The following is a 12603-nucleotide window of genomic DNA, read 5'->3' on the forward strand; positions in this document are numbered from 1 at the left end:
GTGCAGCCCTGGTTATTTAGCTCGTCATATTGCAGCCACGGAAATTCTTTTGTCCATGAAACCATAAAGCTGCACTTTCTTTTTGCCTCATAGTCTGATTTGTCATAACTTTTCCGTTTTGTGGTAAGCTTTTCTTTGGCTGTCACTTCTTCACCCTGACCTGTTTTATTTGGCTCAGCAGAACTAAAATATATATCCTGCTGCTTTTACACACGCACTCACATAACGCTCAGCGATTCTCTGCGCAATCAACCTCTCACATGTTTAAGCTGCAGGAGATTTCACTTGTCATGTTTGCATAGTAAGCTAACGATTGATAAGATGATGTCAGAGGAATTGGTGCGCAAATTATCATCACTCACCAATCAGTACTGTCGCTCTCAGTTCACAGTTCGCGCGATTGCAAAGTGAAAGCAAAAAACAAGCGCAAATTCAAACGCGATTTCAATATGTCACATATTGACAGTGGCTCACCGATGCCAATGACATAATTACCCAGCTACATTTCCGAAAGAATGCAAAAGCATTGACATATATTTTTCCTTCCTACGATAGGCTAACGGGCAGGGCAGAGATAGATAGATAGATGGATAGATTTTCAATCATTGCCTCATAGTTCAGTGCAAAACAATGTCTTGAAAGTGCGTCTGTGGACCATCATTCAAAAGAACCACATCCAGAAAAGTATTTATTGTATGAAGCTAAGGTTTCACGGCCGTAATGCAAAAGGAGACAAGATTTACAGCTCAAAAGATCTCCTGTATCCTTTGCCCCACAGGAGGACACAGGACATCTTTTTTGGCTTTAACAAGGAATAGGCCTCAAGAGCTGTTCTGATAAAAACTGCAAAAATAAAGAAATGCCAAGAAATGATGACAATTTAATCCACCATTTCTCCGAATGACCAAATCACGAGCCTTTCTGCTGAAAAGCCAGTGGGATGTCTGGAGGTGTTCCTGCAGCTCCTGAATAAAGACAGGGATATTGCGGCCATTGCAAGAATGTATACACAGCGAGCACACATTAAAAGTGTGAAAGGATTTATTTAAAGACAGCACTTGGTGCCAGTCTACTTGTGAGAACATAGAGGGCAGTAATGGACATCTGCAAATAATTTCCCATTATTCATCAAACTGTGTCAATTGTATCATCTGAATTTGACTTAAATAAGCATACATTAAAGCGTCATTATCACAAATGTATAAACAAAAATAAAAGGTCGCATTACAGCATTAGATTGCCAAGTTACTGGTCTTTGCTTTAGAAAATGTGAAGCATTTAACAGATATTCTCACAACCGCAAACCTGCACTGTCATTCTGCTTTTAGTCCAGTAGGAAACAGCAAATAGGAGCAATGGGCTGAAACATTCATTTGGAACGTGGTTATGTCTGTTAATCTCTACCAAAAGTGTGGAAATTACAAGTGAAGAGAGCAGAGTATGTTGTGTTTATGTTCAAATCCCTGAAAGAAAGAAAACAAATGTAATAATTTAAAGACACATCACATTCAGACCTGAAATGGCACACTGTGGTTAAATAAAGGTGGCTATCCTGACACGCCTACAATAAATGCTCCTATTCCATATAGACCCTTCTATCAACTGCCTGCATTTTTACTGTATTTCAGCTGTTTGCAAAGAGGAAGTAAAAACATTCGGTGGTGTTGAAATTTCCACAGAACAACTTGTGAAGTGGCTGCACATTACAAACCATCCCCGGTCATGTGGGTTGATAAGACGTAGCCTCCCGGTAACAATAGCGGTGCCTTTTAGACTTATTCTGAGTTAAATTGACATGTCAATGTATTTAAATAGTAGAGACAGTTTTCAGTCCTGTTTCATTTATCTCAGTGAGTGACATTCATTGTCTGTCATCTGTTTACAGTACTCCCATTGGAAATTAGAGATTCATGGTGATCCTGAGCAGACATTCACAACTAACTGCGAGGAATTAGCGAATGATCCCTGCGGCGCATAGATCAGTGCACTTTATCTAGCTCGCTACAGCAGCTCCTCCTGTCCTGGGTGTTGAACAGCAGTGCAACCTGTGCTGGGGCGAGGTTCTGTTTGCAGTTTTCCTCCAGGATCTCTGGTTCAGAGCAGTCGTTCCCCGCCGGGAGCTGAGTCTGCCTGAGGGCTTGAAGTGGACACGTCCCCACTTTGGGGCAGTGGGCGATAACAACTGACAGAGGCGGGTGAGACACTGTTGCCAGACCACCTTCTAAAGGGGAGATGTGAGCAGGACAGCGGCAGGAGTTCTCACAGGTACTGCTGCTGTGCTCTGTGAAAAGGTCAAAGCTGAGGCCATTTGCTTTGAGCCTGATGGAGTCCGTGATGCTGTTGTGAGTAGAGTTCCGCTTACTCCCGCCGCTCTCAAACACCTCCCGCTTCCCCAGGATGTGCCGCCTAATAATCCTACGGAAGGTGTGCCGGAACTCTCGGATGCGGTAGGCGTAGATGAAGGGGTTGACCACAGAATTGGCATGGGATAGGATAATGGCCACATACATAACCAAATCAGGAGGACGATCACACTGAGGACAGAAGAGGGTGAAGCAGTTAATAATATGTAAAGGCAGCCAGCAGACCGCAAACAGGCCCACAATGATGGCCAGAGACTTGGCAGCCTGGACCTCTTTCTGCAGGACGGAGCGGGACTTTTCCCCATGAGACGCTTTTACTTCAATCAGCATGAGCTGGTGGCGAGCTGCCATGAAGATACACAGGTAGATGGCCAACATTAGCAGCAAGGGGATCAGCACACAAGCAAAAAAGTTGAAGTAGACCATGTACTTCATGTCGACAACATACTCAAACAGGCACTTCATCATGCCCGGCTGGCAGGGGCTGCTTTCGGTTTCGTTGGTGACGTTTCTTAACTTCCCAAGATGCCAGCCCATCATGGGGGTCAAACCGATGATGATGGATAAAATCCAGCATATGGCGATGATGCCTTGAGCCCGCTGTCCTGTCACCAAGCTGTTGTACCTGGACAGGGAGACAATACACGTGTCAAGCTTCAATTGTCAGCTCCTGAGAACCCAGAGATAAAGGTTTGTTTCCCTCTGCCACAATGACCTCTATAAACCTCATAAGAAAGCTTCCGTCACTTGTTTGAATTAATTATTACTGTATACGAAAGTACCCCGTTGATTTATCATTTGCTTATGCGATCGTTCTGTGGAAGCAACTCTCATACCGGAACTACAAGAGACAAGAATAAACAAACTGAGTCTTTCAGGACTCCTCAAAGGAAGGAGCCTATTTTTGGTTCGCCTGTAGCACAGTGTGGGAGAGCAGCTGAGACGTTTGGCTTGTTTCTATCACATTCTTCAGATGTTAAAGTGCAAAGGTTAATACTGCAAAAACAAGCCCCCCCCCCCCCTCTTTTCGGGATGTACAAACACAACGCAGAAGAGCCGTCACGTACGTATGTTCGGCAGGAGGAGGAGTCTGTTCGAGCCCTAAAGGGCGAGACGTCTGACCGGCGCAGCAGTGCGGTAACGATGAGGTCACATCACTGTCACTGGTTTAGCCTGTCAGGTCTGCAGATACACCGTCGTTGGCAAATTTGCATGTTAAATCAACATCTGACTGTGTTTGGAGTTTTTTTGTTGTTATTTTTACATTAAAATAATAAAAGTAAGTTTACAAAAGAGGCTTACACAGTCTGTGTAAGCAATTAGAGCGATATTTGTTTGATTGCTCCGGGGGGGATTTGCCCTGCGGGAGACGCTGTTTCTGAACAGTCTTATTCAGACATGGAATATCTGGTTCAAATGTCAAATGTTTTAACCGACAGAAATGAAATGAAACGTTGGGCGTCATCGTGAGAATTCTGCTGCTTCTGATTAAAAAAACACATTGGACCAAAGTAAGAAATGTTTTCCCTCTGATTTAGAGAGTTAAAACGTTCCTATTTTGTTTTCCAAATCTGATCTTCGTTTCTTTCTGTGCTTTGACATGTTGAAAAAATGGTTTATAAGTAGTAATCAGCTGTTTTACTAATGCTAATCAACTGTTTATTGGTGCCTTATTAACACACGTAATAATGCAGTTATAAAGGATTTCACTCATTCTATTAACTCATTAATTTTGCACCAATAAATGATAAATGATCCACTTTTCCTTATGGTTACTGACCTGAGTGGTATCTTGATTGCAATGTAGCGATCTATAGCGATGGCCAGCAGACTAAAGATGGAGCTCTGTGTGAGAACCAGTACAAAGCACGCAATAAACAGGCAGCCATAGAAGTTGGAGCAGAACCCGATGCTGATGATGATGGCAAAGGGAATGGCCAGGACGCCCACGGCGATGTCGGCCACAGCCAGCGACACCACGAAGAAGTTGGTGATGCTCTGGAGGTTACTGTTGAGGGCCACGGCCCAGCAGACCAACACATTTCCCAGCACTGAGAGGACGGCAATCAGCAGCTCCAGGGTGATGTAGAAAAATTTGTCCCCCATGATGAGGCAAACGGCAAAGAGGTCACTAATGCGGGGGGAGGAAATCTCACCTCAACGTCCATAGCTGCAGCCTAGCAGCTGCTGAACTCAGCTTTGTCACCTCCAGAGAAACAGCCACTAGATTCCACAAAACAGTGACTCCTTCACACCTGCTCAGCTTAAAATGCTGAAAAAGAAAAATGAATCACATGGAGCTATCATCACTCCTAACTCCGCATGCAGGGTGCAGTCACCTCCATCCTGTCCTCATAAAAAAGCTCTTCTGCTGTCCTCTCCCCTCAGCTCCTTCCCCTCGGCGTCCTTTTCCCACGAGCTCCTTGAAAGGCTGAGATGATGCCAGCAACGGACATCACAGTGACATCGCTCTGTCGGAAATAAAAAAAAAAGGTGCAAAAGTGAAAAAGAAGAAATGCTCCTACAGTAGAGGAAGTGAATATGGACTTTGTATTAGGTATTAAGCGAGGCACCCTGTTTGCATTTGAAAGATCTACAAACACAATAAAGGTTCCTTCTTATCAGTTATGAAGTACACTTATATGGGCGTTATAGGGTACGCTTATATATAGTCACAATATTTCAGCAGCAGCTTTAATAAAACCACAGACACCTTTCATAAAGCCACATTACACTGCAAAAAAAGAAGAAGTAATGTCACTGTTCAGTTGTGTGAGGCTTTTAGTTGCTGATGCCTCCTATAAACAATCTTTCTGACCCTGCAGAAGGGCAGTGGGAGAGCAACTTGTGTAGCCTCCATCAGCACGAGCATGCACGGCTCCACGTTGTAGCAAACTGCTGTCAAAATGCAGTTTGAATCATTTATACTGTGCTAAAATCCAATGTTATATTACAATACTACAGCATAAGTCAGATTTGCTCTGACAAGCACAGACTTGTGACAGTTTCTGATGTTTAAGTTCAGACACTCAATTTAGAAGTTTATATCCGTTATGTTTTGTTTACACTTGGATTGTCGTGGATTTGCGATGTGATTTCCAGCATTTGTGTAGCCAAGAACAGCAGACCTTGACTCCTGTGGTTGATAAAGATTTTCAACTAGTAAAAAAGAAATGCGATCTTATCTTGTGATAATTCAAGAAAAATGGGCACTGAACTCAACGTGAAGCTGTTTTATGGATTACTTCTGCAACAGTTGTGATCACATACAATAGAAAGTTCAGAGGTGTGACGCTGCATTGGCCTTAAGCCTGCTATCGTCTGAGGCACGTCCATGCAGCAGCTTATTTTGAAAATGTACATTAATATTACAGCAAAAATCATCTTTCACAGTTATAACAGTTAACTATGACCTTAACGTAACTGTAGATGGTCATCTAAAAGGCTGGCTGTACTAAACTGCAAAGCTTCAATTCTACAAAGTATGTGAACATGTTGTTGATTCCAGAAGCCGCGCTGTACACAGTGTAAATGCTACATGCTGGTAAATGTAGCTGTTAGATATTTACTGTTATTATTTGTTACAGGAGGTTCAGGACAAAAGGTTCTGCTACAGTGAAAATCCTGTGTGTCCAGTTTTATAATGCATGCTGTACAGTATTATACAACGGCTAAAATGCCATTCTCTCAGTTCTGTGAGCGCTAAAACTAAAACGAAACATTGTGACCACAAAAAGTGCGCGTTGAGAGATGAGTCACACTCAGAGTATCGTAGTGGGTTTTGTAGCTGCTGTCTTTCAGGCAATTCAAAACAGATAAGACCAAAGATAAATAAATAAATGTATTACTTGTGCTTTTATTGAAAAGCACAAGTAATACATTTTATTGAATGTGCTGTTTATCTTAGTTAATATCGAAAGCTTCGTCAGTCACATCTGATCAAACAAATATTACTGAAAATTATTTGAGATGCAGTTTTAAACGATCTATAATCAATACTTTTTAATGACAGTAAATGGAATTAATGCATGTGAAGTGAGAGTTAGGGGTTACTGTAGAGTTAGGCCTATAATATTATATGTGATTATATGACTATATGTGTATAAATGATCAATTCTTTGTTAGCAATTTCTCCAAATATGATTAAAAAGTAATATTTCAATATTAGGTTTGTTTTTACCAACCCAGGCAACGGTGAATACACACACACACACACACACACAAGCCCAGCTATCTTAGTGAGGACCTTCATTGACATAATGGTTTCCCTAGCCCCTTACCCTAAACCTAACCAGAACCTAATTGTAACCCTGACCCTAAAGCCACATTTTGAGCCTCAAAAATGCCTTCAAACTTCAAACTTGTGAGGACCGGTGTGTGTGTCCTCACAAGTAGAATGCAGATTTCAGTCCTCACAAAGATAGCTAGACAGGAACACACACACACAAACAAAAGAGGGGAAAAAACAGAAAAAAAAGAAGAAGAAAAAGTTAAGCTTCATACTTGAAAAGATTTCCCTATTTTGCAAAATATTATTAGGACGCAACAAAAGATAAAATAATGATAAAACGGGAAGATGAACAGGGAACAGAAATAACCAACAAAGGAAAGGAACACATGTAATGTAATCTGATCTTGAAACTACCAATTCCTTATTTTGGAATTTGGAAATTTCTTTGAAAAACAAATATAGCTTTTGAGTCTTAATGCTGAGTACAATGTATTGAAATCCATTTGAATTACATACATATTGTTTTTTTATGCATGTTTACATTTGTAGATAGCAGATGGCTTTTTTGGTTCAAGTCACATTAAATGATGCAATACAGTGAATCAAAGGGCTTTTTGTGCCATAAAGGAAATTATTTTCAGAAGCTCTGTTTTTAAAGGTAAAATATTTTATACTCACAAAATCTCTCATTGACCTCATCTGAGGTGGGAATGATATGATCGGAATCTTGAGAAAAAGATTTAAACAAATAACAAAAAGGTGGATAAAACCGAACTCCAATCAAAGAAAATGAAACCTTTTACAAGAAACAGACAAAATGATCCAAAAGAGAATAAGGGAGATGATGGAAAATGGTAAATTCCTATTTAAAATCTTCTTTTCTATAAGTTTAAATGGGTGGAAACACATTAGTATGGAACTGTGTCTGCAAGCGTGTTGGTAAAGTGTTGCATTTAATGCATTTAAACATGAGTTTAGAGCATGTTTTTCTCTTTTCCGTGATTTGCAGTTTTGAATAGAGTTATGTTTTGCTGTCAACAGGATAAGGAAGCTGTCAAAAAAGAAGTACGCTTCAAGCAGTATTACAACTCTGCAGTAGAAAAGCAGATAAGAGCAAACACCTTTGTAAACATTTTTGGGTGAAATATTGTGGCGAGAGGGGAAAAAAAGAATTGTAGCACAATTCTTGGAAGTTTGATATGGCTTCTGGTCTATTCTCAGTCAGACCATAGTTTAGATGCCTTGATAGCTTTGAGCCGTCAGTACGCAGCTCACTGAGCTTACAAATAGAAGCTGTTTTTGTGCTGCTGAATTCCCTCTGAGGGGATGTTTGTGAAGGTTAGACTGAGTTTTCAAAGATACCAGCTGTGATGGAACACAAAGGTCTTTGCTCTCCCAGTCATGCTTTTCCCTCGGGGTTAGATGAGCCATTTAGTAATACTAAACTGTTATTCCACGTTTGCGTGTCATCAGGAGATATCCTTTTAATTCCAAAGGACTTATAAATAAAGTTTTAACTGTTGCTGTTTTAAGAGATGTTGGTGTGCGACTAGAATTCCAGTGTTTTTTGGATCAGTACTTCACAGTAATAATCCCAAAGGACAAAAAAGGAAATCATGAATTTCTTAAAACTGCACCAGTGATTCTCCCATGCTAGCCACACAGTAAGAAGCTGTCCCAAAATAAAATTATGAGACACATCAGAGAAACTCCAGGGAGTAACAGTGAGACAGGGTTAGGGTGCAAGCTTTGGTTCACAGCAGCCACTTTGAGGGATGAAATCTGGACAAATATTGATATTTATTAGTATCTTTGTACTGAGAAAGATAAAGAAGAAGTCAGCCAATGCAGCACACCAACAATAAATCACAGCACATCACCGCCCTTTACCACTGCACACGAGAAAATTAAAAGTTAAGCTTCCTGTCACCGCAGGCTCTCGCTATGCTGTCCATACAAAGTGCCAATACTGCTGCAAGCACAGTGAGTCGCCTCACTATCTCTGAGCAGCTGTATTGACTCTTTTGCACTAAAGCATCGTAGCATATTGAGAAGCAGGGAACATTGATCAAAATTACAGTCTGATTAAATAATATAATGAAATCTGGGCTTAAACAGTAGATTTTATGGTGAAAGTGTGTCAAGAAATTAACAACTGGGCTAAAACAATTAGCTAAAAAAATGGATTTTCAAGTCTGACCGATTTATTATCAAGGCAATGCCATTGTTAGCTATATGCCAATTTTTGGCTTCACAATTTGTAATGACTTAGAGCTGAAAATGTAAAAAGTAAAGACACAAAGGGAGAGACACCCTTCAAACAAAATGAGTGTTAGCTTAAAGCATTAGCTTAGGCTCTAGATATAGTTAAAAAGATGCTGATAGCTAAGAGTAAGCTACTGGATAACAGGGATTTAATAAAGTAGCCTAAAACAGATGGATAAATAAGTGAAAATAGGGCATTGCAATTATGAATAAATACCTGTTAGCTGGAATTAGCAGGTAGCTGTAAACTGGATAATGGTATTGGATAAAAGTAGTAACTAAATATTTGGATATTACAGGTGAAATTGCTAAAGCTAAAGACAAGAGTGGGTACGCGGTTGAAGCAGGTCATAGTTGTTAAATTAGACATAGATAAATACTTAAATGTGTAGCTTAGAGTCGTGTAGCATAGAACTGGATAAATGAAAGCTAAAGATAAAAATTAATGGTTCAAAATTTTATGGATACACAACTGCTGAAAAAAATGGAAACATTTCTAGATGAATGGTTAGAAAAAAGTTATGGATATTTTGTGGTAAGTGTTGAAAACAGGCCTACTGGTCTAAACAGTGACAGTTAACAGATGTCTACTTATAAAACCAGTCTTAAACAACACCCAGTTTATGATGAAACTAAACACACATTGAATATGTGTCCTACATCAAGTAACAGCCTGTAACAAATCACAAAAGATGAGTAAAGTAGAGTGGTCACTGCTGTGTGACACAGTCCACTTGACTCTGTCTTTGTCTCTGCACTTGACTCATGGCCACAGTTACTCACATGCAGACACCAGGGGTGGAAAGCAGCTGTGCACAGTGACCCCGGCACCTGTTGTGGCAATCTGGCTAATAAATCAAGGAATCGCTGTATGTGTGTTCTTCACATGGAGACAAACGATTATTCTTTCTACCTCAGACCTGGTGGCTGTGCAGCTCTGGCCCTGACCAAGTGCACTGTCCGGTCGGGGTACTTTGAATGAGTGGTGTTCCCATTTCACAAGGTCTCTAGTTGCTAGGTAACATCTTTGACTTCACAGATGATGTCATGAATCATGATGTTTATGAATCAACATCCTCCACTCTAACATGTACATGCTACTACACCTTAGGGAGGAGACTTGTTAAAAACAAATTAATTTAAGCATATGTAACATTTGACACTTTAATAGAGGGACCACAGTAGTGCTGTTATCATTTCATATATTGCATTTTAGAAGAATTATTCAGATTATGTGTCATAAAAACAATGATTGCAGGACAACAGGGGTACCTGATGCTGTGATGGTAATGTTTAGTTTGTTTGTTTTTGCTTTTTATGTCTTTTCTTCTTCTTTTTTTGCACTTGAACATGATGTAATTGATTGTGAGGACAAGCAAAGCTGCATTATTTCTGTGCAACATAAAGTAATTACGGCACTACAGCTGTTTTATTACTGAATCTCGAGTCTTCCGGTTGCAGAGGAAGCCCAGGTCGCAATACAGGTTTAAGAGATGAAGTATTTCATTTATTAGGTTACGTGTTCAACAGGCCGTGTTATAATAAGCTCACCGGGGACTTTGTGGAATCATTATCAGCAGACTTTTTTCCTGCAAGCCTCTGAGAAAACCCACAGTATGCAAATACGCATGGAAACATCAGTTTCCACAGAAACCTCACCTGTTTCTCATCTTGCCGTGGGCACTAATGCAAAATACGACTGTTACATGAAAATGTTCATTCACGTGTTCATCTTAGTGTGAAAACTGAAAGCACTGCCAGTGAAAGTGAAGTCTGCGTTTAATTCATTTTTGCACAAGATGTAGTCAGTCGGCGGCTTACCTTTCTCTCCGCAGGCTTCCTTTCCTACAAATGGCAAAGTTTTGATATATAAAACCACTTGATGAAACGAGGCGACAGAAAAAGTCGACTTAAAAATATCACGCAAATGACGGTTTTCACTTCCCACTGAGCGACCAACTTCTTCAATTCACGCCTTAGATTTTCCGTCCAGCTGCACTTCACTTTTTTTCTTCTTTTTTTTAAAGTTGACTTTAAAGCGCAGCTCAATAATAAAAACACACCATCGAGCTCTGATCGACGTGTCTCCACTGAAAGAAAGAAGACTCCTGCTTTTGTCACTTCACAAAGATGAGATCTGCTCTTTACTCTCGCTCTGCTCCGGTCAAGTGAGTGTCTCTCGCTCTCGCTCTCTCTCTCACACACGCACCCTCCATAAAACAGGCTGGCTGTACCTCAGTTTCCTCTTCGGGGTCAGACGGCTAAAAGCATGCTGTGTATACGTGATGATGGTGATGATGTCACACGTTAAACACGGTGTGTCTGCTGTGCAACTTGAGATGCTCTGAATCCGTTAAGCCGGTTATCTTTCTAACACAGAGGGACAATTATCCGGTTAGTGCTCGGTACCAGAGCTCTGTCGCGTTTTATTACCTGGATAATGTGTGTTGAGTGGAAATGTAATGTTCTAGCCCCGGGCGAGGTTCAAAACCCTGCGTGACATAAACAAAGGTGCAGATTTCAGGGGGATGTGCGCTCTTTTTAAACCCCGTCGTCCGGTATGAACCGTCACCACCCCTGACTCAACTCCGTCTCGCTCTCTCGCCTTTTCTTTAAAAGTTATTCTTTTAAAAGTAGTCTTATCCAACAGTTCTTCAGGCTTTCAAAGTCTCCTAAAGCAGCGGTCCCCAACCCCCGGGCCTCGGACCAGTACCGGTCCGTGAGTCGTTTGGTACCGGGCCGCGAGAGTTGAGGCTCAGGTGTGAAATGTATAGTTTTTAGGGTTTTTATCGGTTTTCAGCGTTATTTTGTTATCGTTTTTATCGTTTACTCGTTTTTCCTGGGTCTTTTCATGTGTGTTATGAATAAATCTTCTTTTTTTCGGTACCGGTACTAGTTTTATTTTGTTGTATTTATCCGCGACACCTTAAAGGCCGGTCCGTGAAAATATTGTCGGGCATAAACCGGTCGGTGGCGCAAAAAACGTTGGAGACCGCTGTCCTAAAGGGTTTCTTTGGATATTTGCTGATTTTTCACCAACTTTCAGTCTAGTCGTTGTACCTGACATTTTATTAGAGACATTTTGTGTCTGTGTGTGCCCCTTCACACTGACCTGTGAATCATTCAATTAAAAATACAAAGGAAAAGAAAGAAAAGGCAACTCAACTGATGGAGTGTTGTCCCAGATAGCAAGGAGACATTGAACAGATGTTGATTTTCCATCTGAACCATCAGAATCGTCAGGCTTGAAATGTCAACACAAAACCAATGTTGAAACAACATTGAAATACTGATGAAACCTGACACTGACATTGAAATAACATTGATTCACTGTTGTTCTGTCATCGTTGATTGTTGATCTATTTATAGTTGACAAGGTGACAACAATCACGTTGAAAAACCATTGATTTATGGTTGAGCGGGAAATTAAAGCTGCTACCACTTGGACTACGTGTGTGTAGACACAACAATAAGCTTTATCTACACATAACAGACAACTTGGCAAAGAATCAATTTTAAAATGTCTTTCTGTATTGTGTTACTAGGTTGTTACAAAAGCACAGAATTTGCTCCAATTTCTTCATCTGAACACCAAAGACAGTCTGACAGGCATAAAATAATGTTTGTACAGCAAGATTCTCAAAAAGATGTTAGCTAAAAACTTGGCATATCTTGATGAGATAGAAGTATCATCAGAAATGGTCTCGATGAAAGGTTAGCTGTTAGGAAGCCATTCTTAATGAA

General features: G+C 40.6%; 1 protein-coding gene across 1 annotated transcript; it reads right to left on the minus strand.

The window, feature by feature from the left end:
* Positions 1 to 1004: 1004 nt before the first annotated feature.
* Positions 1005 to 10782, minus strand: adora2aa (adenosine A2a receptor a). Its single transcript, XM_006797502.3, has 3 exons — positions 10681 to 10782; positions 4144 to 4834; positions 1005 to 2988 (listed from the first exon to the last, which is right to left on the minus strand). The coding sequence occupies exons 2-3, from the start codon at positions 4467 to 4469 to the stop codon at positions 1980 to 1982; spliced, it is 1335 nt and encodes a 444-aa protein (XP_006797565.2). The 5' UTR covers positions 4470 to 4834; positions 10681 to 10782; the 3' UTR covers positions 1005 to 1979.
* Positions 10783 to 12603: the final 1821 nt, after the last annotated feature.

This window comes from Neolamprologus brichardi, chromosome 12 (assembly GCF_056152115.1).
Source record: "Neolamprologus brichardi isolate AB-2024 chromosome 12, ASM5615211v1, whole genome shotgun sequence".
NCBI classification, from domain to species: Eukaryota; Metazoa; Chordata; class Actinopteri; order Cichliformes; family Cichlidae; genus Neolamprologus; species Neolamprologus brichardi.

Coding starts and splice junctions, on each gene's coding strand:
- adora2aa (XM_006797502.3), bottom strand. CDS start 4,469: ATGGGGGACAAATTTTTCTACATCACCCTGGAGCTGCTGATTGCCGTC. Junction 2,989..4,143: donor GCAATCAAGATACCACTCAG/GTCAGTAACCAT, acceptor CTCCCTGTCCAG/GTACAACAGCTTGGTGACAG.